Genomic DNA, 26,208 nt, shown 5'->3' with positions numbered 1-26,208 from the left:
ACGTATCCGCTTTTATATTTTTCAAAAGTGTCAGTACTTCTTTTTCTTTGAAACTCATAGTTTCCATAGCTACTCTACTTGTTTCCCGTACCTCACTTAATTCAATATCCTTCTCCTTGGTGAATACCGAAGAAAATAAATTGATCAACATCTCCCCCGTCTCTTTTGGCTCTGCAGATAGCTGTCCACTCTGTCTCTCTAATGGACCAATTTTATCCCTCGTTATCCTTTTGCTATTAATATAGCTGTAGAAACCCTTTGGATTTACTTTCACCTTACTTGCCAAAGCAACCTCATATCTTCTTTTAGCTTTTCTAATTTCTTTCTTAAGATTCTTTTTACATTCTTTATACTCAAGCACCTCATTTACTCCATGCTGCCTATAATTATTGTAGATCTCTCTCTTTTTCCGAACCAAGTGTCCAATTTCCCTTGAAAACCATGGCTCTTTCCAATTTTTACTATTTCCTTTCAACCGAACAGGGACATAAAGATTCTGTACTTAAAAATGTCCCCTTTAAATGTCCTCCATTTCTCTTCTACATTCTTCCCATAAAACAAAATGTCCCAATTCACTCCTTTTAAATCCTAGGTCCAGTTCTGACCCTCTCCATAATTATATTGAAACTAATGGTATTGTGATCACTGGACCCGAAGTACTCCCCAACGCATACCTCCGCCACCTGACCTGTCTCATTTCCTAACAGGAGGTCCAGCACTGCCCCTTCTCCAGTAGGTACCTCTATGTATTGCTGCAAAAAACTATCCTGCACACATTTTACCAACTCCAAACCATCCAGCCCACTTACAGAATGTGTTTCCCAGTCTATGTGTGGAAAATTGAAATCTCCCACAATCACTACCTTGTGCCTACTACTAATATCTGCTATCTCCTTAAATATTTGCTCTTCCAATTCTCGCTCCCCATTTGGCGGTCTATAATACACCCCTATAAGTGTTGCTACACCTTTCCCACTTCTCAGTTCCACCCAAATAGCCTCCCTAGATGAACCCTCTAATCTATCCTGCCAAAGCACTGCTGTAATATCTTCCCTGACAAGCAATGCAACACCTCCATCTCTTGCCTCTCCAATTCTATCACGCCTGAAGCAACGAAATCCTGGAATATTTAGTTTCCAATCACAACCCTCCTGCAACCATGTTTCACTGATCGCCACAACATCATACTTCCAGGTGTCAATCCAGGCTCTAAGCTCATCCACCTTTCTTACAATGCTCCTAGCATTAAAATATACACATTTAAGAAACCCACGCCTCTTATTCTCTGTTTATTTTCTTTTTCTTCTTTCTCCCCTAGATTTTGGGTCCGAGTGCTTCCCTTCTCTGCCTCCTGCCTCACACTCTGTCTACTAGCTTTCTCTATTTGAGTCCCTCCCCCCAACCGTTCTAGTTTAAAGTCTCCCCAGTAGCCTTTGCAAATCTCCCTGCCAGGATATTGGTCCCCCTCGGGTTCAAGTGCAACCCGTCCTTTCTGTACAGGTCACACCTTCCCCAAAAGATGTCCCAAGGATCCAGAAACTGGAATCCCTGCCCACTGCACCAGTCCTTCAGCCACCCATTTATCCTCCACCTCGCTCCATTCCTACTCTCACTATCGCGTGGCACAGGCAGTAATCCTGAGATTGTTACTTTTTTGGTCCTTTTCCTTAACTCTCCTCCCAACTCCCTAAATTCTCCCTTCAGGACCTCTTCTCTTTTTATACCTATGTCATTGGTACCTATATGTACCACAACCTCAGGCTCCTCTCCCTCTGATTTCAGGATATCTTGGACGCGTTGAGACACATCCGAGATCCTGGCACCAGGGAGGCAAACTTCCATCCGGGTCTCCTGACTGCGTCCACAGAATCGCCTATCCGACCCCCTAACTATAGAGTCCCCAATTACTGTTGCCCTCCTCTTCTTTTCCCTACCTTTCTGAGCAACAGGGCCGGTCTTTGTGCCGGAGGCCCGGCCGCTGTCACTACCCCCAGGCAGGCTGTCCCCCCCAACCGTACTCAAACAGGAGTACTTATTTTCAAGGTGTACAGACACTGGGGTACTCACTAGTCCCTGCCTTTGCCCCTTGCCCTTCCTAACCGTGACCCACTTGTCTGTCTCCCGTGGTTTTGGAGTGACCACCTCCCTATAACTCCTCTCTATGACCTCCTCACTCTCCCTGACCAGACAGAGGTCATCGAGCTGCTGCTCCAGGTTCCTAATACGGTCCCTTTGGAGCCCCATCTCGATGCACCTGGCACAGATGTGGACGTCTGGAGGGCTATTCGACTCCATGACCTCCAACATCTGACATCCAGAACAGTAAACTGCCCTGGCTGTCATTCTCCCGCCTTACCCTGGATACAATACAAGTACAATACAATACAAACTGCTGGAAGAAATAGCAGGGATCTGACTCACAATCAGTTGCTCCTTCTTGTCCTTTAAACTGTACCTTAATCTTCGTCTTATCTGTCCACAGGACCTTTTTCCAGAACTGTGGTTGCTCTTTTAAGTACTTCTTGGCAAACTGTAACCTGGCCATCCTATTTTTGTGGCTAACCAGTGGTTTGCATCTTGCAGTGTAGCCTCTATTTCTGTTCATGAAGTGTTCTACGGACAGTGGTCATTGACAAATCCACACCTGACTCCTGAAGAGTGTTTCTGATCTGTCGGACAGGTGTTTGGGGATTTTTCTTTAATATAGAGAGAATTCTTCTGTCATCAGCTGTGGAGGTCTTCCTTGGCCTGCCAGTCCCTTTGCTATTAGTAAGCTCACTAATGCTCTCTTTATTCTTAATGATGCTCCAAACAGCTGATTTTGGTAAGCCTAAGGCTGATATCTCTAACAGTTTTATTCTTGTTTCACTGTCTCATAATGGCTTCTATGACTTTCATTGGCACAACTTTGATCCTCATGTTAATAAACGGAAATAAAAGTTTCCAGATGTGATACCTGCATTCAGGAAGCAATTAAACACACCTGAGCAATTACAGACACCTGTGAAGCCATGTGTCCCAAACATCATGGTGCCCTGAAATGGGGGGGGGGGGGGGACACTATGTATAAACACAGCTGTAATTTCTACATGGTGAAACTAAAATGTTTAAAAATGGCCTTTAATAAAGTCTGACAATGTGCACATTAACCACATGTGAATTTTTCTATTACAAATCTCAAATTGTGGAGTACAGAGGCAAATAAATAAATGATGGGTTACGGGGGGCACTGTAGGTTAATTGGCTATGTAATTTGACTCGAGTGTGTAGGTAAGTAAATAATAAAATATATTTCCATTCAGTGTAATATTTACGCATGACAGTGGTATGGAATGGGCAAGACAGACTTTACCTCATACTATCCCAGCTAAATTTAAAATTAAGTTATTGTTGTTTATGGTAAAGGAGTCATAGAAGAAACAAATAGGTGCAGGAGTAGCCAATTGGCCCGGCGAGCCAGCACCGCCATCCAATATGATCATGGCTGATCAACTAAAATAAGTACCCCGTCCCGCTTTTTCCCCATATCCCTTGACTCGTTTAGCCCTAAGAGCTAAAGCTAAAGGGCCTGTCCCACTTGGGCGTCATTTGCACGTCAGGCAGATGGCTCGCAAAGATTTTGTATATCCCAAAATCCTGGCGCGCCGCACGTCACTGCCTACGTCACCACGCACAATGCGCGCGTAATGCGCACCATGCGCGCGTCGTGATGGGTAAATGATGTCGCGTAAATTACGCGCAAATGATGCCCAAGTGGGACAGGCCCTTTACTCCCTCTTGAAAACATCCAGTGAATTGGCCTCCACTGCCTTCTGAGGCAAAGAATTTCACAGATTCACAACTCTCCGGGTAAAAAGGTTTTTTCTCATCTCAGTCCTGAATGGCCTACTCCTTATTCATAAAATGTGACCCCTGGTTCTGGACTCCCCCAACATTGGGAACATTTTTCCTGCATCTAGCCTGTCCAATCCTTTAAGAATTTAATGTTTCTGTAAGATCTCCTCTCATCCTTCTAAATTCCAGCTAATACAAGCCCAGACGACCCATTCTTCCGTCATATGTCAGTCCCGCCATCCCGGGAATTAACCTGGTGTACCTAGGCTGTAGTCCCTCAATAGCAATATTGTCCTTCCTCAAATTAGACCAAAATTGCACACAATATACGCCAGGTGCGGTCTCACTAGGGCCCTGTACAACTCCAGTAGGACCTCTTTGCTCCGAAATCTCAAATTGTGGAGTACAGAGGCAAATAAATAAATGATGGGTTACGGGGGGCACTGTAGGTTAATTGGCTATGTAATTTGACTCGAGTGTGTAGGTAAGTGGTGGAATTTGGGGAGATGGGGTGGGGGGGTGGCGGAGGAGCAGAATTTGATGGGAATTAGTGGAGAATAAAAAGGGTTAAGATAGGGTTAGAGTAGAAATATGTGCTTGCTGGTCGTTGAAGTGGACGTTGATGGCGGCCGAAATAATTTCTTAACTTTCTTGGCAGTTTTAATTTAAATAATAGACTAGCTGTATATGTTAGGCCTAATTAAATATTGTTATTTTTGACAGCTAGCTAAGAACATTGGGAATGCAGCATTTAATGAGATCATGGAAGCTGGTTTGTCATTGGATGGTACTGTCAAGCCTAATCCAAACAGTGACATGTAAGTACACATTTGGTTTCCTGTTCATCATGTAAAGAGACAAAGCAAGTGTGAATTTTCTGAACTTTAAAGCTCTGTCAATTTAAATATGAGTGTTTTAAAAAATTACCCTCTTTTGTGTTTTTAATAAAATGGATTGATATTGTTGTGAAAATCATGTGATTGGAGTAGAATTAGGTCATTCGGCTCAAGTCGACTTCATCATTCAATCATGGCTGATCTCTCTCTCCCTCCTAACCCTGCCTTCTCCCCATAATCTCTGACACCCGTACAAATCAAGATTCTATCTACTACTTAAATATATCCGCTGACTGTCTCCACAGCCTTCTGTGTCAAAGAATTCCACAGATTCACCACCTTCTGACTAATGAAATTCCTCCCCATCTCCTTCCTAAAATAACGTCCTTTAATTCTGAGACTATGACCTCCAGCCCTAGACTCTCCCACTTGAGGAAACATCCTCTCCACATGCACTCTATCCAAGCCTTTCACTATTCTGTACGTTTCAACGAGGACCCCCTCATTCTAAATTATAAAATAATAAAATATATTTCCATTCAGTGTAATATTTACGCATGACAGTGGTATGGAATGGGCAAGACAGACTTTACCTCATACTATCCCAGCTAAATTTAAAATTAAGTTATTGTTGTTTATGGTAAAGGAGTCATAGAAGAAACAAATAGGTGCAGGAGTAGCCAATTGGCCCGGCGAGCCAGCACCGCCATCCAATATGATCATGGCTGATCAACTAAAATAAGTACCCCGTCCCGCTTTTTCCCCATATCCCTTGACTCGTTTAGCCCTAAGAGCTAAAGCTAAAGGGCCTGTCCCACTTGGGCGTCATTTGCACGTCAGGCAGATGGCTCGCAAAGATTTTGTATATCCCAAAATCCTGGCGCGCCACACGTCACTGCCTACGTCACCACGCACAATGCGCGCGTAATGCGCACCATGCGCGCGTCGTGATGGGTAAATTATGTCGCGTAAATTACGCGCAAATGATGCCCAAGTGGGACAGGCCCTTTACTCCCTCTTGAAAACATCCAGTGAATTGGCCTCCACTGCCTTCTGAGGCAAAGAATTTCACAGATTCACAACTCTCTGGGTAAAAAGGTTTTTTCTCCTCTCAGTCCTGAATGGCCTACTCCTTATTCATAAAATGTGACCCCTGGTTCTGGACTCCCCCAACATTGGGAACATTTTTCCTGCATCTAGCCTGTCCAATCCTTTAAGAATTTAATGTTTCTGTAAGATCTCCTCTCATCCTCCTAAATTCCAGTAAATACAAGCCCAGACGACCCATTCTTCCGTCATATGTCAGTCCCGCCATCCCGGGAATTAACCTGGTGTACCTAGGCTGCAGTCCCTCAATAGCAATATTGTCCTTCCTCAAATTAGACCAAAATTGCACACAATATACGCCAGGTGCGGTCTCACTAGGGCCCTGTACAACTGCAGTAGGACCTCTTTGCTCCGAAACTCAAATCCTCTCACAATGAAGGCCAACATCCCATTAACGTTCTTCACTGCCTGCTGTAATTGCATGCTTACCAGGCATGTGTTTTAGTTATTAATTTGTTGTGAACAGTACCTTAATGTATTCCACAGCTGATAAGCAGGTTCAAATGAACACTCTTACAAGACTGAAGGAGTGATGCACCACTAAACTCCCGGTTAATGGAGATTTACTATAGCTAATGCTAAGTTTCTTTATTTAAAGATTGACATTTGCACAAATAAGGAATCCAGTTATTTTTTATTAAAACATCATTCAGTTTCGAATAAATAGTCTTGTACCTCTTGTCATTGATATCAAATGAGGGTTATTCATAAAAAAATTATTCTTCCGTCAGGGTTGCCCGTAAGGACTACATTACAGCCAAATACATAGAACGGAAGTATTCACGGAAAAGGTCCACTGATAATGCTGCCAAACTTAGCTGTTTGTGTGATGCAATCAAGTCAAGAGACATTTTTGCACTAATTCAGGTTTATGCTGATGGTGTCGATCTCACTGACCCAATACCTTTGGCGAATGGACATGTAAGATTTAATTTTGTGGCACAAATATATCACTTCAGTAAAAAAGAGAATATGCTAATGTGAATGCATATTTGAAATGGTTCAGGGATAATGTGTAATTTATTGGGAGTTAATGCTATAGGGAATTCATAGATTTCATATGTGGATTTCCAAAAGACATACATAAAATATTGGCCAGGAAAATTGAGGCCCATGGAGCACTGGCTAGTTGCAGATTGAATAAGAAATTAGAATAAGAAATGAATAGCTGGGCTTTATAAGATATTTGAGAAAAAAGGGGATATGAATAAATATTTGAAAATGGTGAGATAAGTTGAGGAAGAGGTGCATGAAATCAGTAGAATTCAGACCTTTAAAAATAAAGGTTTGGAGCACAACTGTGGTTTTAGTGTGTATAGGGCAATGATTGGGTCTTAACTGGAGTATTGCATCTGATTCTGATTGTCACACATTTTGATGCATGTGTACCTAGAGATTGTAGAAAGGATTGACGGGATTGTTGTGGGGGAAAAGGCAAGAGAGTGTGGTTTGGAGGGAGAGAGATCAGCCATGATTGAATGGTGTAGACTTGATGGGCCAAATGGCCTAATTCTGCTCCTATCACTTATGAACTTATGATTGGTTTACGAGATGAGAAAATTTAGCCACAAGGCTAGACTAGAGAAGATAGGGTTCTCCTTAGAGTGAAGAAGGTTGAGGGATATTATTGACTGTGATTGGCCATGACGGGCTTGGAAAAGGTGAATAGAGGGAAGAACAGGGACAAAATGTGTAGGGAGGAACTGGAGATGCTGGTTTTACTCTGAAGATAGACACAAAATGCTGGAAGAACAGGGGACACAAGTTAAAGTTGATGGGCTATAAATACAGGGAGGATTAGGACGTTTATGCTGGTAGTGATCAGAAGCTGGGATTTGCTGTCTAAAGGGTGGAAGAAACAGTCAATAAGACTTTGAATATGTACTTAAGTGAAAGTAATTTGCAAAGCTGTATGGAAAGAGCAAGGGGAAAGGGACAGCACACAAAGAACTGACACTCATTGGGCTGATTGGCCACCTCCTGTGTTGTAACATTTCTATAATTCCGTGAACTCTCCAAAGCACAATGAATTTTCATGTATATTTAAAAGCTAGTTGCTCATTGTTTTCTTTTCAACATATTCTAGGAACAAGGAGAAACAGCACTACATCTTGCTGTAAGATTAGTGGACAGGACATCACTTCATGTAGTTGATTTTTTAGTGCAGAATAGGTAAGCATTTTTCCATAAACATTAAAACAATAGCCTGCTTCTTGGCAAGCAAGTAAAGGTAATGTGAATAATTAACTGCATAAGCAATGGATTGGTACTCTACAGAAAATTTGTGCTGCAACTTGCATATCTGTCATTTCTGTCACTACTCTGCTGTGTTGCCTTGGGAAATGACAGTAACATTAATCTATTCCTATCTGCTGCTTTGTATATTTGGCAAACCAATATAACTCATTATGAGAATCTCAAAAATAAGTTGCTCACTTTCCATGAGGATGGGTATTGATAACTAGAAGAGATTTTGGTGAAATATCTATATTATACTAGACCAGGTGCGGACCCGTTGGGCCAGTCCCCCAAGCCAATATTCTACCACTGACCCATAGCCCCCAACTGCGCAGGCGCTGCTGACGGGTTCCCGTTGTGACGCCAGAGATCCCCGTTGTGATGCGAGTCACGGCAACCCTCCCCAACTACGCATGCGTGGATGGCAAGTGGGAGAGTGACTGCGACATTTGTAAAGTTCAAAATGGCAATTTTGAAAATATAAGATCAATGTGTCTTCAGTCCCCTATTCCCCTCCTCCGTTATCCTTCCTCTCCCAACCCTCCAAACCCTATTCCCCTCCTCCGTTATCCTTCCTCTCCCAACCCTCCACCAACTCCTATGCTTCCTGCCCTCACCACCTCCCTCCCCTCCTCCCTCTTCCCCCTCCCCTCCTCCATTACCTCGCCATCCCTCATCCTACCCATATCCTCCATTCCCCCTCATCCCCCAGCACTCCCTCCCCCTCCTCTTCACCTTTCCCCTTTCCTCCTCCCTTCTCCACTCCCTCACCTCGACCTCCCTCTCCTTTCCCCTAACCTCAGTCACTCCCTCCCTCCATAACCCCTCTCCCCTCCCTACCCCCCTCTTCTCCCTCTATCCCACTCCTCACCTCCCCCCTTATCCCACCCCCCTCACTCTCCCTCCTAACTGCCCTCCTCTCCCTCTATTCCCCACTCCCTACCCCCAATCCCCCTCCCTCTATCCACTCTCCCACCTCACCTCCCCCACTTTTCCCTCCCTCTCCCCTCCCTACCCCCTCCTCTCCCTCTATCCTCCTGCTCCCCCACTCCTCACCTCCCCCCTATACCACCACCCCCCTACACTGAAAATCGTGATTTTTAAAAAATGAAATTCTCAATGAAAATCGTGTTTTCTCTTTAAAATAACCTAAACACAATGTTAGATGGTAATGAAAACGGATGAATTTGATTAAAACTGTTTTTTTTTTAAAAGAATAAAAACAATGTCAATGCAAATCGCGATTTTTTTTTTTTAATGTAAATTAAATTTGGGATGCCATTGTGACATCAAAGGCAGCTGATGGGCAGGGCAAGTGGAAAAGTGGTTTGAAAAGTGGTTTTTGTAAAGTTTAAAATGTCAATACCGTAAAATATAACATCAAACTGAACAAAACATGGTACTGCACATTGCAGGACAATGGTGAGTAAGATGGGCCAAAAATTGTAGCTCTATTGTGTGGCGGAGTTTCCGGAACTCACGCACACACGCATACAAACAAACAAGATGAGAGTTTTAGTAATATAATAATACTATTAAAAGTCTTGTCTTGTTTTGTTTGTCTGTCTGTGAGATCAAGGAACTACGCCAAAACGGTTGACAATAGCGCGCAAATCTTTGCAGAATCTTACTCCGCTTTTTCCCGTGGTCGTTCGTTTCAAGTTTCTTCACATTTGATGTTATATTTTACAAGAAGTTACATTTTTAAACTTAAACTCAAAATTTGGGAATAAACGGGGGACCGACGCCAAAACGGTACACGGTAGCACATAATCTTTGCATCACCTTACACACCTTTGTCCCGTGGTCGTTCCAGTCAAGTTTCCTTTAGATTTGATGTTATATTTCATGTTATTGATATTAAACGTTTCAAAAAGCCAAATTCTCAGAATAACTATTACTGTGCTAAGAGAGGTTTCTGACAGTTGCAGGGATGACGTCACAATGACATCTCACAGACCACTGTGTCGGCGGGAGGGGCTAGGCCAAGAGACATAGAAAGAGATACAGAGAGAGAGAGAGAGAGAGAGAGAGAGAATATTGCCTTGGGGAACGGGTTGTGTTGGTGGACCAGGTTTCCCGTTGGGAAAACGGGTGAGTGGTGGAATATTGCCTTGGGGAATGGGTTGCATTGGGGAACCAGGCCTCCCATGAGGGCTATGGTGAATGGTGCAATATTGCGTTGAGGGACCAGGCCTCCCAACGGGTCCCACTTGGTCTAGTAATACTCCAGTAATAATGGTCTATATAATTACTCAAACCATTTGGCCTGGCCTTATAAAATTGTATTGTTCCTGATATTACTTTAGATGTTCGTATTACATTATGAAAAGGAAATCTCATCGATGTATATGAATACTGTATTTAGTTGTCAAATGCTAGAATGGAATATTTTAAAATTTAATCCTGTGTGAATTTGTCATGTTTGGTCCAACAGCGGGAATCTTGACAAACAGACTACTAAAGGCAGTACAGCATTACACTACTGCTGTCTAAATGATAATGTGGAGTGTCTTAAGTTGCTTTTGAGGGGCAAAGCTTCCATTGAAATAGGTATGTTGCTTCAAAATCATGTTTTGTATTTAGTGCCTGAGAGTCCCATCCATAATGACTGGGCATTGTTTAAATCCTTGTATAAAAAAGAAAAAGTTACAAATGCGCATCAGGTCATTCAGCATCCCAAAAGAGAAAAATAAGTTCATGGTTCAGATAAACATCCATTAGCAACATTTTGAAGGGAAGACAAGGCATGTGAAGATCAAGTGGACAAAATTGAAAATAATTTTCAATTATTACAAAATATTCATATTTCAGGTCAGCCTCAATCTGACCATACGAGTTGTTAATGACTTTCAACAGTTTTTGCATTTTGGCTTAAAAGTCTGCTCAAAGCTTGATTTACGGTTGTAAATTTACGTTCAAAACAGCATAAACAGGGGGAGAGTTATTCACTTTGAGCTGGTCATGTTTAAGGTTAGAGTTAAATCAATTTGATTTCTGCCAATACAAATACCATCGAGGGTGCCGCACGATTGCAGCCTTGCCAACAGTCTGTCTTTTCGTCTTTTTTGTTATTTTTATTGTGTTTTAAAAGCTTGTGTTAATGTTCTCTGGTTTGTTTTAAGTGGGGGGAGAGGGTCGTGGGAAACATTTTTTTCAATCTCTTACCTTGCTGGAGATGCGATTGTTTTCTGGATCGTATATCTCCGGTCGCTCTTCGTCCTAACATCATGGAGCTGGCGGCCTTGGTCCGGATTGACTTTGAGCCCCACAGTGGGGACGTGGACTTACCATCGGAGCCGATCCCTTGCCTGGTATCAACTCTCCAACCGTGGCCTGCGGATTTCACCGACGAGGAGCTCGCAGTCTTTGGTAGAAACCGATGTCGGGAAGTTCCAAACAACGCAGAAGGTTCGACCAGCTCAGATTCCCTCCCCTGATGCGGGAGCTTCGACTCGGAGTGCCCGAAAGCCACCGGCTACGGGAACCAAGATTGTCCCGTTAACGGAAGGCTCGAGACCCCCGACCACGAAGAACAAAGAAGGGAAGAGATTGAACTTTTTTTCGCCTTCCATCACAGTGAGGAATGTGATGGAGTCATTGTGGTGGATGTTCATGTTAAAATGTATTTTGTGTGTTTTGTTGCTTTTCAATGGATGACTGCATGGCAAATCAAATTCCTTGCATGTTGCAAAACATACTTGGTTAATAAAGTATGATTACGATTATGATAAATGCATCAAACTTAATAGAATTCATAGAGGTCCCACAAGTTCAGAATTAAAGGTAGGTAATAATGAATTGGACCATGTGAAATAAAAGTGAACTTCATCTGGGTCTTACCACTGTCAGATGGGTGTGGAAGGGTGTCCAGAGAAAGATTACTCCTGTTGATTGGTAATAATGTACATAGATTGTGGATTAGCACAGGAAGAATGAAGGTGTGAGGAGGATGGAGGGGACACACTCATTATTTTCTCACCTAACTGTTGAAGTATAGAATGTTCGAGTGGCTATCGAAGTGCTGTTATATCATTTAAAACAGAAGTACTGTAGTGGAAAAGGAAACATTAAATATTAAAATAAAATGGCATGGCAAATCTTGCATTAACACATAAGTGATGGCAATGGCTGTGGCATTGCTTTATGCAGTGACTGCTAGTGATAGACATCTGAAAACACTTTATTTATTTTTGCAGCAGTATCTAAATGCTTTCTCCTGTATTCCTTCTCAATAACAGCTCCACATCTGGTTCTATTTGATGTATTGGATTTGCATATGGGAAAATTACACAAAGAATAGCCTAACCTGGTGTAAACTGAAGATTTCGTTAGACTACAGTTTTAGAAACCATGAAGACTATACTTATTGGTTTCTGTAAATGCATCATTCTGTAATTTGACCCAAACTAGTACACAAAAGAAACCAAAGCTGAAAAACAAGTCTTGCTAAAGCTCATTTAAACTGATTTAAGCAGATCTAAACTAATTTAAGTCTCTCAAAGGAATTATATTTGCACAAACCTATATATTCAAGATTTTGCAACTCAATATATTAAAAAGTGCTGAAATGCTAATTGCAGGTTTCAGTTGATCGTATATCAATGGTGCTGAGTTTTCAACATTATATGCTGCAGCATCTAGAATGACAAATTCTGTCAATGTAAACAGAATATACTTAATAGATTGTGTTCTTTCATTTTAGCCAATGAAACAGGAGAAACACCACTTGATATAGCTAAACGCTTAAAACATACTCAATGTGAAGAGGTGGTACGTTCTATGTTTACATTATTCCTATACTAAAATTATCGTAAGATGTCCATTTATACTTTAATAAACTTCAAAAAATGATTTATTTTTGCAGCTTATACAATCATTATCAGGAAAATTCAATGCCCATGTACATGTGGAATATGAATGGCGATTACATCATGAAGATTTGGATGAAAGTGACGATGATATTGAAGATAAGGTAGAAATGTGACATTCAGCCACAAACTGTACATACAATTTCTTAGCATACTTCCAAACCTCTTATCTTATTTATTTCTAAATGTTCATGAAACATAGAAAATAGGTGCAGGAGTAGGCCATTCGGCCCTTCGAGCCTGCACCGCCATTCGATATGATCATGGCTGATCATCCAACTCAGTATCCTGTACCTGCCTTCTCTCCATACCCCCTGATCCCTTTAGCCACAAGGGCCACATCTAACTCCCTCTTAAATATAGCCGATGAACTGGCCTCAACTACATTCTGTGGCAGAGAATTTTACAGATTCACCGCTCTCTGTGTAAAAAATGATATTCTCATCGCGGTCCTAAAAGACTTCCCTCTTATCCTTAAACTGTGACCCCTTGTTCTGGACTTCCCCAACATCGGGAATAATCTTCCTGCATCTAGCCTGTCCAACCCCTTAAGAATTTTGTAAGTTTCTATAAGATCCCCCCTCAATCTTCTAAATTCTAGCGTGTACAAGCCGAGTCTATCCAGTCTTTCTTCATATGAAAGTCCTGCCATCCCAGGAATCAGTCTGGTGAACCTTCTCTGTACTCCCTCTATGGCAAGGATGAATTAAGCCAATGAATTAAGCCAATACAATGCTCTTTCTAGCCAGTTGTCCCTCTACTTTTGATGCCCTGGCACTATCGAACATTACGTTGCAGAAATGAGTCAGTTGCTTTTCCAGGCGCATTTCAGATATGATCCTGAGTGTTAGACATTTCAAAGCATTTAATCTCCCAATTCATAACTATCTGATAAAAATAATTGCGTATATATTGCCACAACCCTAATGGAATTCTGAACTTTTTTTTGCACTGACCATACTCGGTAGCACCGCAGGTAAATGTAAAATGTTACATATTTATGCCAATTATGCCAATTGGAGGAATGTGTTGAATTAAAATTGTTAAACCTCATTTCAGCTCTAATAAAACCTATCGTTTTCAGCAATCCAGTCCCAATCGACCGATCAGTTTCTATCAATTATCATATCAATCAGGGGTAAACCAGCTTCAACCTCCAGCTCCTCATGCAGTCCTGACAAGGGATCCAGCTTTAAAAGACAAGCAGCGACCATTCATTGCAAGCATGCTGAATAATGAGACATATGGAACTGTACTTGGCTCCAGTCCTCCTCCTTCTGTGACTAATGCTCCTCCTCTTCCACCAAGGAATATCAACAAAGGTGAGTAATTTGTGTTTGAGGAGTATTGGTACCTATTTAGTACTTGTGTGATTTAATATACTTGTCCATTATTATTTTCTATATCTACCAAGTTCTGGAAAATTAAATGGCAACATTTTAATAACGGAGGAATGGCCGAATAGTTGGGTGAGAGTTGAAGAAAATTGAGTGCACTCTGACACTGGCTTCAACCCACTGAGCTCTGGGATTTACTCCAACATATTGGAGTCCAGCATATTGGGCTGCGGGCACATATGCCCCTTGTTTTTTAAAAGCTATTTAATGCTAACTGCTCACATAGGTCATAAATTGAATTGAACTGAACTATACTGATATAGATTGAGAAGGAATGCTTTATCATAGTCAAATGGTTATAAATTTATCATTGCTGCTTTGGTACTGTTGAGGGACAGGAGTTGGATATCATGGACCAGCTGTGCTCTGAGAATACATGAGGGGAGTTCAGACATTAATTAGAGAAATTGTGAGGCTGCGACAACAACCTGAGAAAGAAGCCCAGAAATAGACAGGCGAAGGGAGAAACAGTTAACTTAGCATTGCTTTTTCACCTTGATAAATAGTGGAATATTCTGTTTGCTGTGGAGATTGATAAAGGGTAATAGAATTCCTAAGGCTTGTCAGTGTTTAAATGGTACTCAAAACCTGTCCAATCCCAGTGCCTAGCAATGCACGTTCTGATTGTGACAAGTTAGTTTAAAGTGTTAATTCAGAAAGTACTTTGTTTTGCACGGAAAGATGCTCATGAAAGATGCTCATGATGTTTGGAAAATTGTGAAACAGAATCTGTGATGCACAATACCACCCGAGTTAAATTTTTCTGTGTTTTAAATTTAGTCCAAACTTCAGTTCCTGGTGTTCAGACAACTATATCGTCCAGTGTTTGGAAATCTGCCTCACATGGAATGGATACTGCGAGTAGGCAACGATCTGCTTCAGATCCACCAAATCTTCACCCGCCTGTACCACCAGTCCGCGTTACATCAACAACAGCAAGTATGTGTTTGACCGCTAATATTGTGGTCAGCTTTGTTAAAGATACGATAATTAATTCAAATGAGTCTTTCTTACTCCTTTCTGTGCTGTTTTTACTGGTAATGCGATCCAAAATGATGTTAGGTAATTTGATTAAACGTCAAACCTAACTACCCAGTTGGCTATGTTGATCTTAGCAAGGCCTACATGTTATGCAAACTGGAAGGTTAGATCATGCAGGACTCGGGGTGAGGTAACCAATTAGATATAAAATCGGCTTGGTGGTAAGGGTTAGAGTGGGGGGGGGGGGGGGGAGATAGAATTATGCTTTTCAGATTGGAAACATGAATGCCACTGTGGCCAGAGCTGGGTCCACTGTTGTCAATCATCTATATTAGGATGAGAGTGTAGTTGCCATGGTTAGTAGTTAGGATGGAGAGTGTAGTTGCCATCTCCATGATGCGAATGACATCAAAATAGGTGGACAGTGAAGAGGATTGTCTAAGATTACCACAGGGTTTTGATCATCGGGGAAGGTGGGTTAAAATTGTTAGCAACTGGGAGATTCAATAGGATCTCCACTCCTCTCTTCCAGTTTTCTCCCCACCCTCCTCCACGGCAATCAGTCTGAAGGAGAGTCCCAACCCGAAACGCCACTCTCCATGTTCTCCAGAAATGCTGCCTGACCCACATGTTACTCCATCACATTGTCTTTTTTTTGTAAACTAATATCCACAATTCCTTGTTTCTCCATTGAGTACAATACTTGGGATGATCATGTACAACTGTATAAACATTTAAAGCATAGAAAAATAGGTGCAGGAGTAGACCATTCGGCCCTTCGAGCCAGCACCGCTGTTGATGAGGTCGCATTTGGTGTATTGTGTGGCGTTTTGGTTGCCCAGTTATGGAAAGGATGATCTTAAGCTGGAAAGAATTTAGAAGAGATTCAGTAGGACTGGAGTACTTGAGTTGGAAGGAGAAACTGAATAGGCTGAGGCTTTTCCCCCTAGTGAACAGGAGACTGAGGGGTGACCTGCAAGAGGAAGTGGTAGAGCTGGGAAAAGTTGCAAAGTTTAGAAGACAATTAAGCAGGTACGGAATAGTTTAGAAGGATAAGGGCCAAACAAAGGCAACTAGTACTAGCCCAGATATGCAGCTTGGTTGGCATGGACGATTTGGGCATTAAGAATCGGCACATAGCTTACTCTGGGTCGGGGACTTCTGCATCCATCATCAAGAGTGCTGGCAGCATCATTGCTGACTGTGATGGCCACATCTGCCATTTTGGGGACACAGAATGCATTGCTGCTCTTGCCAAACCTAATCCCCAAACCTGGCTGCTCTACAATAAGATGGTTAAGGGGATCAGTTTGCTGTCCAAGCCATGTATCCTCTGACGTAGAAATGCTGTATATCACCTCTTGTTAATCGTTACTGTAATTAAACCTGGAACATTCTTCAACAATATTGTGGAAGTGCTTTCACCAGAAAGACTTCAGCAGTTCAAGCAGCCAGTCATCCTTGACTCATCTCAATGATAATATGGATGGCCAATAATGCTGGCCTATCTGACAATGTCCAGAAACTGAAAATAACGGTGAATGGTGAAAAGATGCTGCATGTTGTGCATAACTTCCTTTGCTTTAAGTTTATTATTATCTTTCAGATCCTTCACCACCTACTCCAGTGGCAAAAACAAGCAGTGTTATTGAAGCAATGAGTTTGCAAATAAAACAGTCACAATCCCAGCAGCAACAGCAGGGTTCTCTGCCGCTAGCTGCTCAGAACAAAAAGACCCCACCACCCCCACTGCCTCCACAGCCACCACTTCGCACTTCACAACAGAGGTCATTGCCCAGGTAAATAGGTTTTATATGTGTAGCTAGTAACTATAAATCAATCTTTACTTGGTTTCTACCATGGCAATGCAGATAAAGAGCTAAAAATGCTAATGGCAACACATTGGATTTTCTGTCAAAACCTTCACTGATATTTCAGAAACATTCGATGACTTAATTGTAGATTTGTCAAGATGAACGTGTTGATATTAATAAATGGTCTTCCTGATCCAGTGTAATCTTGTGGAATCCATCCAAAACCAAAATTCTTTTAGATGTTCCATTTGATGTCTTGTTTTTAATTCTACAGGGCTCTAATTCTGTCATTTGAACTAGTGAAAAATCTATGGTAATATGGTTGAAAAGAGCGAATGGAAAAAAATTATAATCTGAATGAATGAATGAATACGTTTATTGTCATTGCACAATACTGTGCAACAAAATTCCATTACATCTCCTCCGGTTAAAAAAATACAAACACGACAACCATTAACACATATGTACACTTATTAGTAAAAAATAAATAGGTATTTTAAAAGAATTTAAAAGAATTTAAAAGAATTTGGCGGCATTTCTTAGAATTACATTTTGCTTCCCCAGCATTCTCTGTTGGAATTTAGCTCTTTTATCGCACATGGGTAGAAACTATTCTTTAGTCTACCGGTGCGAGCCTTCAGAGTCCTGAATCGCCTCCCAGAGGGTAGCAGAGTAAAAAGGTGGTTGGCAGGGGGGGATGTGTCCTGCTTGATATTTGTGGCCCGGCGCAAGCATCGGGCCCTATATATGTCATCCAAGGAGGGCAGTTGGGCGTTTGTAATGTTCTGCGCAGTTTTTATAATTCCCTGCAACGCCCTCCTCTCAGCCACAGTACAGCTAGCAAACCACACCAGGATTCCATAGGAGAGGATACTCTCCACGGCGCATTGGTAGAAGGACAACAGCAGCGGCTGTGAGACGTTTGCTCTCCGCAGAGACCTCAGGAAATACAGCCGCTGATGTGACTTCTTCACGAGAGTGACGGTGTTCATTTGCCATTTAAGGTCCTGGGAGATGTTTATTCCCAGGAACTTAAAGCCAGTGACTCTCTCCACCATGTCTCCTTTGATGTATAAGGGAGCAGGTTCCTCTCTCCTCTTCCTCCTGAAGTCAACGACCAGCTCTTTTGTCTTCGATGGATTGAGTACCAGGTTGTTTTTGGTACACCAGACAGTCAGTTTTTGGACTTCATCCCTGTAGGCAGACTCGTCGTTGTTGTTTATCAGTCCCACCACAGTCGTGTCGTCCGCAAACTTAATGATCCTGTTTGTACTGTGTGTTGGTATACAATCATAAGTGTATATTGTGTACAACATGGGACTCAGCACACAACCTTGTGGCGCTCCTGTGCTGAGCGTCAGGACTGGGGAGTAATTGGACCCCATCCTGACAGTCTGTGGGCGGTCTGTTAGAAAGTCCTTAATCCATCCGCATGTTATTGCATTAACACCCAGATCAGACAGTTTGTCCACCATTCTGCTGGGGATGATTGAATTAAATGCAGAACTAAAATCTACAAATAACATCCTCACATATGAGCCAGGACGCTCCAGATGTGTCAGTGCAGAATGTAGAGCTGTGTTGATGGCATCCTCCGTTGACCTATTAGCTCTATACGCAAATTGATGCTGATCCAGGGTGGGTGGGAATGAGGACTTAATGTGGGCCAGGACCAGCCGTTCAAAACATTTCATCACGGTCGAAGTGAGAGCAACAGGTCTATAGTCATTCAAGCTCTTAATGAATGTTGTTTTGGGTACAGGCACGATGGTAGCAGTCTTAAAGCATTTAGGGACAGTGCACGTTAACAGAGAGAGGTTAAAGATTTTGCTAAAAACCTCCGCTAACTGGTCTGCACAGTCCCGCAATACTCTCCCTGGGATGCCATCTGGTCCAGCAGCCTTCCTGGGGTTGACCCTGCGGAGTGTTCTTCTGACGTCCTCCGTACTCACAGCGAGTGGCGGGTTGTCAGTGCTGGGTGTGGCTGCAGGTGCAGGCTTTGCCTCATTCAGCTCAAACCGGGCGAAAAAATCCTGCATGGAAAGTTTTAAAAAAAAAACATATCTGGAGTTGCATGGCTGGTGACATTTAAAGAACTCTGCCAAGTGCTCAACTTGCCATTATGAAAGGATGTGTTGGAAAGAACCGCAGATGCTGGTTTAATCCAGCATATAATCCTCCAACACTTTCGCCACCTCCAACGGGATCCCACTACTGGCCACATCTTCCCATCTCCACCCCTTTCTGCTTTCCGCAGAGACCGTTTCCTCTGCAACTCCCTGGTCAACTTGTCCCTTCCCACCCAAACCACCCCCTCCCCAGGTACCTTCCCCTGCAACTGCAGGAGATGCAACGCCTGTCCCATTACCTCCTCCCTCAACTCCATCCAAGGACCCCAACAGTCTTTCCAGGTGAGGCAGAGGTTCACTTGCACCTCCTCCTAATTCATCTACTGATCCACTGTACCAGGTGTCAACTTCTGTACATCGGCAAGACCAAGCGCAGTGGTTCGCTGAACACCTCCGCTCAGTCCGCCTTAACCTACCTGATCTCTTGGTTGCTCAGCATTTCAACTCCCCCTCCCAGTCCCAATCTGATCTTTCAGTCCTGAGCGTCTTCCATTGTCAGAGTGAGGTCCAGCGCAAATTGGAGGAACAGCATCTCGTATTTCGCTTGGGTAGCTTACATCCCGGTGGTATGAACATTGACTTCCCTAACTTCAAATAGCTCTTGCTATCCCTCTCTCTCCATCCCTTCCCAGTTCTCCCACCAGTCTTACTGTATCTGACTACATTCTATCTTTGTCCCGCCTACTCCCCTGACATCAATCTTAAGAAGGATCTCGACCCAAAATGTCACCCATTCCTTCTCTCCAGAGATGCTGCCTGTCCCGCTAAGTTACTCCAGCATTTTGTGTCTACCTTGCCATTGTGAAATCTGCCCTCAGCTAATTGAAGGGTCCTGGACAGAACCAACTGAAATAAGTAGCAACAAAAAAGACTAAATAAATTTACTGCTCATTTTATATTGTCTTTGTCATTTGTTCACAGCTCTGATCGAACATCCTCAGTTAAAAGACCACCAACAGTACTAGGACCAATGCAGTCAGGTGAATGAACATGTCATTTGGAGAACTTGCGTTGGATTTCCATAAGTCAGATCGCTCGTAACCCAGGGAGATTCTGTATATTTCATTGTTCTTTATGGGCAGTTTCCATGTGGCAATTGATTACCACTTTGCATTGTTACGACAGTGAGCATATTAAAATAGCATATTGGAACACTCTGAGTAACACAAAAGATTGGGGATGATCAGCCATGATCACATTGAATGGCGGTGCTGGCTCGAAGGGCCGAATGGCCTACTCCTGCACCTATTGCCTATTGTCTATTGATGCTCGATTAAAACGTTACATTTATTAAATCCAACATAAAACAAGTTAGACAAAAATATAATTGTTTATTGAACTTTTTTTATTGGTTTATTGAACAATTTTTTATTGAACTTTGCTATTTGTTTGTTCTCTAACAGGTGATTCTTCTCTGACATCTGAAACTGCTCCAAAAAAGCCAGGGCATGCACCTAATTTAACAAATTTAAACAAGGCCCCAGCGCCAATGCCACGGAAGTCTCAAATGGTAAGTACATTAGACAAATGCTAAAAAATACTAAAAAATGTCTCTGAAGGACAATGAAGAGGCTCTGTTTTGTGTCGGGATCCTTCTTCAGAATGATTGTGGGAGGGGGGGGGGGAGGGAGAGCTGAGAAAGGTAGGGGTGGGACAAAGTCTAGCAAGTGATAGGTAGAGGTGAAGGGGGTTTTGATTGGCAGATGGTGAACAAAGACTAGAGATGAAAAGGAGACAAAGGAGTAAAGCCAGAGGGAGGGATATAGGTGGATGGGGACAATGGAGGGGGATGAGAGAGGGTGAAGGGAAGGGATGTTGGAGGGAAAAAGGTGGGAGTGAGTATGCACTGGGGGGTGGAGGAAGTGGAGTGTTCTCTAAAATGGGCAAATTCAACATTCATACTGTTGATTTGTTGTCTGACCAAGCGGAAATATGAGGTGCCGTTTCTCCAGTTTGCGTGTGGCCGCATTCAGGCAATGGAGGAAGTCCAGGACGGAAAGGTCTGCATGGGAAAGAGAGTTAAAATGATTAGCAACTGGGAGATCCGTCAGGACTTGGCAGACCGAACTCGAGTATACGGCAAAATAGTTGCATGATCTACGCTTAATCTCTCCGAACACTTGCACTCAGTCCACTGAGTCTTACTGGATCTCCCAGTTGCTCATCATTTTAACTCCCATTCCCTTACTGACCTCTATGTCCTGGGCTGTTTTCATTGCCACAGTGAGGCCACACAAAGTGGTGGAACAGTGCCTCTGTCTGCTTGGGTAGCTTACAACCCAAGAGGATGAACATTGAATTCTCCAATTTTAGGTAACACCTCTTCCCCCACCCTCCCACCCCACCCCACTGTGCACCCATTTCTTCCACGATCTCCCTAATGATGCGTCTATAATAAGTGTCAATAATAAAAATGGCTATTATTTATTCAGCTTTTTTTTAATTTGTACCTGTCAATTTTGACTTCATTCGTGCTTAAATTTGCGTTCAGCCTATAAATACTATTATAAGGACAAAGTTACAAGCTACTGCACTTGAAATCCGTTTTGAAAAGCCTTTCTGCGAATTGAAATAATAAATTGGAGTTAGAAAGGTTCATGTTGTAGTAGAAGAAAGTCTTAACTTTCTGGTGAGAATGGTGTATTGGAAGTTTTTGACATCAGCTCTGGCATTAATTTAAATTGGAGCAAATTATACCATAGTAACAGTTGAACCATTTAATCTAGTACTAAGTGGGACCCGTTGGGTCCTAGGTTCACCCAGGGCTGGTCCCCCAATGCAATATTCCACCTCTCCACCAATTCCAATATTGGTGGGGGGGGGGGGGGGGGGGGGGGGAAGTTCTGGAGTGCTAGCATGGTTGTTGTGGGTCAAGTCAAGCACAGTGAGTGCATGGCCAACAATCCGTGTCAAGTCAATCCATTTCAAGTCAAGTCAAGTTAATCCATTTCAAGTCCAGTCAAGCCAATGCACTTCAAGTCAAGCCAATCCACTTCAAGTCAAGTCAATCCACTGCAAGTCCAGTCAAGTCACTTCAAGTCCAGTCTATCCATTTCAAGTCAAGTCTATCCAATTCAAGCCAAGTCAATCCATTTCAAGGGCAGGCCAAACAACATTGCATTGTCACTTCATTTCCAATTTTGCATTGCTGTTTCAAGCACAGGCAGGCCAGGCCAAACAACTCATTGCATTGTCACTTCATTTCCAATTTTGCATTGCAGTTTCAAGCACAGGCAGGGCAGGCCAAACAACTCATTGCATTGTCATTAAGGGCTAACAAATCATTATTGCAAGTACATTGCAAACTCACAACTCAGTTGATTCACAGCTTAGAATCACAGTTGTGGACTCTCCCTCGTGATCTTCCAGAGTGACTGACTCACGTCCAGGCATCCGGTGTTTTATAGTCCTTCCCCCATCTCTCCACCCCCACCCCCCCGGAAGTGCCGTTACCTTCATCATGGTGATTGACAGGCGAGAGGACCAATCAGCTGGTCTCATGATTTTCTTAACATTCATAACTTTTTTATTTTTCATCGATCGGAAAAATCCTCGGGGCTGCCTCAGCGGAGGAGGACTTGAGAGTAAGATGGCCAAAAATCATAGCGATATATGGTAGCGTTTTTTCTAAAATCAATATACCGCGCAGACAGGAAGTGGTCAAGATGAGACTTTTAGTTATATAGATAGATTGTATGAGAAAGTGAACTAGATGATTAGGCCAGTTTACTGTCTGATACCTGACCCCCAGTCAAGTTAGTTCAAGCTACAGTAGTGGTGTAATTAATTTAGTTCGCCCTAGTATCAATATTGAGCTTGCTAGATAAGGATTTAGTGTCAGTAATATGTCTTGTTTACTGACTTGGAGAGTTTAATGAAATTATACTGTTTGTGTTGTGTTGGATTGTATAATCCAAATTATTTTACATTTATTCATATAGATGAACCTTTAAAATGCTAATTATGCAAGAAACATTAGAACTAGAATGTTTTTTTTGGTCACAGTTTATTAAACCATTAATAATTGGACTAGGAGCTTACTTTGTTCTGTGGTATTTCATTTTCTTTTCATTATTTTAGATAAAGTCTAAACCAAGAAGAGTGAAAGCAATTTATAACTGTAGTGCAGATAATCCGGATGAGCTCACATTCTCTGAGGGTGAGATTATAGTTGTTGATGGTGAGGAAGATCCCGAGTGGTGGGTAAGTGGTTTAGATAATTGTTAACATTATAAGATTGTATTAAATAATTAACAATCACTTTGTAACTGATGCAGATAAACAAATCCGATCTAACTCTACTCTTTCATCAAACAATCATGTTTTGAGGTACAGTATTTCCTGGCTATGAAGACGCACCTGCGTCGAAGATGCACCCCCATTTTGAGTTGCTAAATTTTGGGAAAAAAGGCTGGTGGGACATAGAACTTCTCATGCTCAAAAAAAATAAATAAAATAAAATAAAAATAAAGAAAGTAACAATTCAATTTGCCCAAGGCTTCGAGATCTCCTCCATTTTGAATGACTAAATGGGTGGGGGGTGGAGGGTGACAGCAGGTGGAGAGATGGTGGGAAAAACGGGAGCACACTGGGACAAGTTGAATCAGCTGTGATCTTATTGAATGACAATACTAGTTCAAGGGACAAATTGGGGGGAGAGTTCCTTTCACAGCATGTGGGGAGTCTGGCCCGGGTCGGCAAGGGCAGGAGCGTTGAGAAGGAGGGGGTCGGGGATCATGCCAGCAACTCACCCACTCACCGCTGCCGCAGAGCGAATCAGCGGGCGATGGATAACGGCACGAGTAACCTCAATTGGTCCCTTGATCGCGCTGACACAGGAGTAAGCTCCACCGCCTGCTGTCCTGTTATCCATCCGCTCTATGATTCCTGCTCTGGAGCTGGTCCCCTCACTGTCGTCTACATTGAAAGCCACGGACCGGGCAGTGAATGCCATGCAATGTCACCCAGCGCAGTGTCACCCATGTCCTGCTCCCGGCGGCAGTCGGAATTTAAGAAACGGCGGCCGCTCGCGGCCACACGAGCTACTTCCCTCCCCGCCGACAATGCGGTGGTTCTGCGCCCGGAGTGCTGCGGCAGTGGTGAGTGAGTTGCTGGCTTGATCCCCGACCCCCTGCTTGCTGACCCAGGCCAAACTCGCCACACGCTGTGAAAGGAACTCTCCCCCCTTTTTGTGCCTTATTTTTGGGTAAAAAGTAGCATCTTCATTGCCGGGAAATACAGTAATTACGTGCGATGTGTAAATATGTTTAGTGAAGCAATAAGGTGTTAGCTTTCAATTTGCGACTGAAGAATTAAGAGTGACTAGCATTTGTTCAGTACAATGAAACTCCAACAATCCAGCATGCTTGTGGTGATGGACTGGCAGATTTTCTATGCCGTTGTTATTTCCATTAATGCATGACCACTGCTTAAATTTTTTTTTGTATGTTACAAAGCATAATTTTTCCAGTGATCCTGATAAGTGTGGGAAATGGGATCATAGTCATTTTAAAGTGCATAGCAACTGTTGCTCTTGTGAGCCGACTGAGTGCAGAAGCTACGCCCCTGTTGAGTTTGAAGGAATTTGGGAATCGAAAACTTGGGATATTGTGAGTGTGGGAACCAAGACCTTGGTAACTTGCGAGGCAGTACGGGAACTGGAGCATTGGTGAGGGAAAGGGAATGCAGTAAACATTACCTGCTGAGCCAGGTGCCGATTTCTGGACATGTAAGAAGGAACTGCAGATGCTGGTTTAAACCGAAGATAGACACAAAAAGCTGGAGTAACTCAGCGGGACATGCAACATCTCTGGAGGGAAGGAATGGGTGACGTTTTGGGTCAAGACCCTTCTTCAGGCCCGAAAGGTCTCAACCCAAAACGTCGCCCATTCCTTCTCTCCAGAGATGCTGCCAGTCCTGCTCAGTTACTCCAGCTTTTTGTGTCCATCGCTGATTTCTGGATGGCTTGCAGTGGATTTTTGGAGGCGTGGGAACTTTTCTTGAACACAGAGCATTGTTCACATTAGGTGAAGTAGTTCCTGAAGTTGGTTATTAAATGTACAAAATACAGGAACAAATTATTTCACAAGTTCTCACCAGAGAATGACACGATTCAAATAACGTTGACTGAGGAGCAAATATTGGTTCGGTCAGACGGGATGAATCCTCTGCTCTCTCTCAAAATAATGGCATTTATTTTTATTTGCCCATCTGAGAGGGAAGGGAAGAAATTGGTTTAATATCTATTCTGAAAGAGAGCACTGCGGCTGTGGGGTGGAAATCTCAGAAGATGGCTTCCATTCGTTGTCACTGACTGATGAAAGGGAATTGGTAACAGCTAACATAAGGTAAATAAATGGTAGATGGGCAGTAAGCAGTTGGACAAGCAGTTTGACAAGAATATAGCTGAAAGGATTAAAGATGATGAAGAAAGGATGGCGATTATCCTCACATTACCCGGCGGTGCAAGAGTTGTGAGCATTTCTGGGAGAATAGTATCAATCGTGTTTTCCCTGGTCCAACCAAATGTCGTGCTCAGTAAACAAAGCATTTTTATATCATCGTCATTTAAGACATCGTCCCTTTAACAAGGCACCAGGGGTGAACCTCTGCCATATTTCAATTACATTGTTAATTTGGATGATCTCTTCAGGCATGGCATCTGATCCAGTAATTCACCCAACACCAACAATGTTAGTACTTCTGTCTCAAGATGCTAAAGAGACGGATGATAATAATGTTGTCAGGAAAAGATTTAGTTTTTAATAATCTATCAAACACCATCTGATGGACCAGATGATGTTGAATGATTGAGAATTACAAATACTCAGACAACGGATTATCATTTTATTGCATAATTTAGAGGATGCAAACATTCAGAATATGACTGGGGCGCCTTGGTAGAGTTGCTGCCTTACAGTGTCAAAAACCCGGGTTTGATCCGGTCTACGAGTGCTGTCTGTATGGAGTTTGTACATTCTCCTGTCTTTTTCCGGGTGCTC

The 26,208-nt window shown here is 42.7% G+C and overlaps 1 protein-coding gene across 2 annotated transcripts in view; it reads left to right on the top strand.

Moving 5' to 3' along the window:
* The window catches only part of asap2 (ArfGAP with SH3 domain, ankyrin repeat and PH domain 2), a 144,773-nt gene that overhangs the window by 115,681 nt on the left and 2,884 nt on the right, over positions 1-26,208 (top strand). For both annotated transcript variants that reach the window (XM_033021619.1, XM_033021618.1), the window contains 12 exons: positions 4,558-4,652; positions 6,509-6,698; positions 7,864-7,949; positions 10,453-10,568; positions 12,721-12,788; positions 12,883-12,990; positions 13,971-14,208; positions 15,064-15,222; positions 16,871-17,063; positions 20,129-20,187; positions 20,611-20,717; positions 23,288-23,410. In XM_033021619.1, the coding sequence (XP_032877510.1) occupies positions 4,558-4,652; positions 6,509-6,698; positions 7,864-7,949; positions 10,453-10,568; positions 12,721-12,788; positions 12,883-12,990; positions 13,971-14,208; positions 15,064-15,222; positions 16,871-17,063; positions 20,129-20,187; positions 20,611-20,717; positions 23,288-23,410 (1,542 nt within the window). The remainder of the gene's footprint in view (positions 1-4,557; positions 4,653-6,508; positions 6,699-7,863; positions 7,950-10,452; positions 10,569-12,720; positions 12,789-12,882; positions 12,991-13,970; positions 14,209-15,063; positions 15,223-16,870; positions 17,064-20,128; positions 20,188-20,610; positions 20,718-23,287; positions 23,411-26,208) is intronic.

Source organism: Amblyraja radiata, chromosome 5 (genome assembly GCF_010909765.2).
Source record: "Amblyraja radiata isolate CabotCenter1 chromosome 5, sAmbRad1.1.pri, whole genome shotgun sequence".
Taxonomy (NCBI): Eukaryota; Metazoa; Chordata; class Chondrichthyes; order Rajiformes; family Rajidae; genus Amblyraja; species Amblyraja radiata.
Note: the sequence above shows the minus strand (reverse complement) of the source record. Positions and strands in the feature narration are given on the sequence as shown.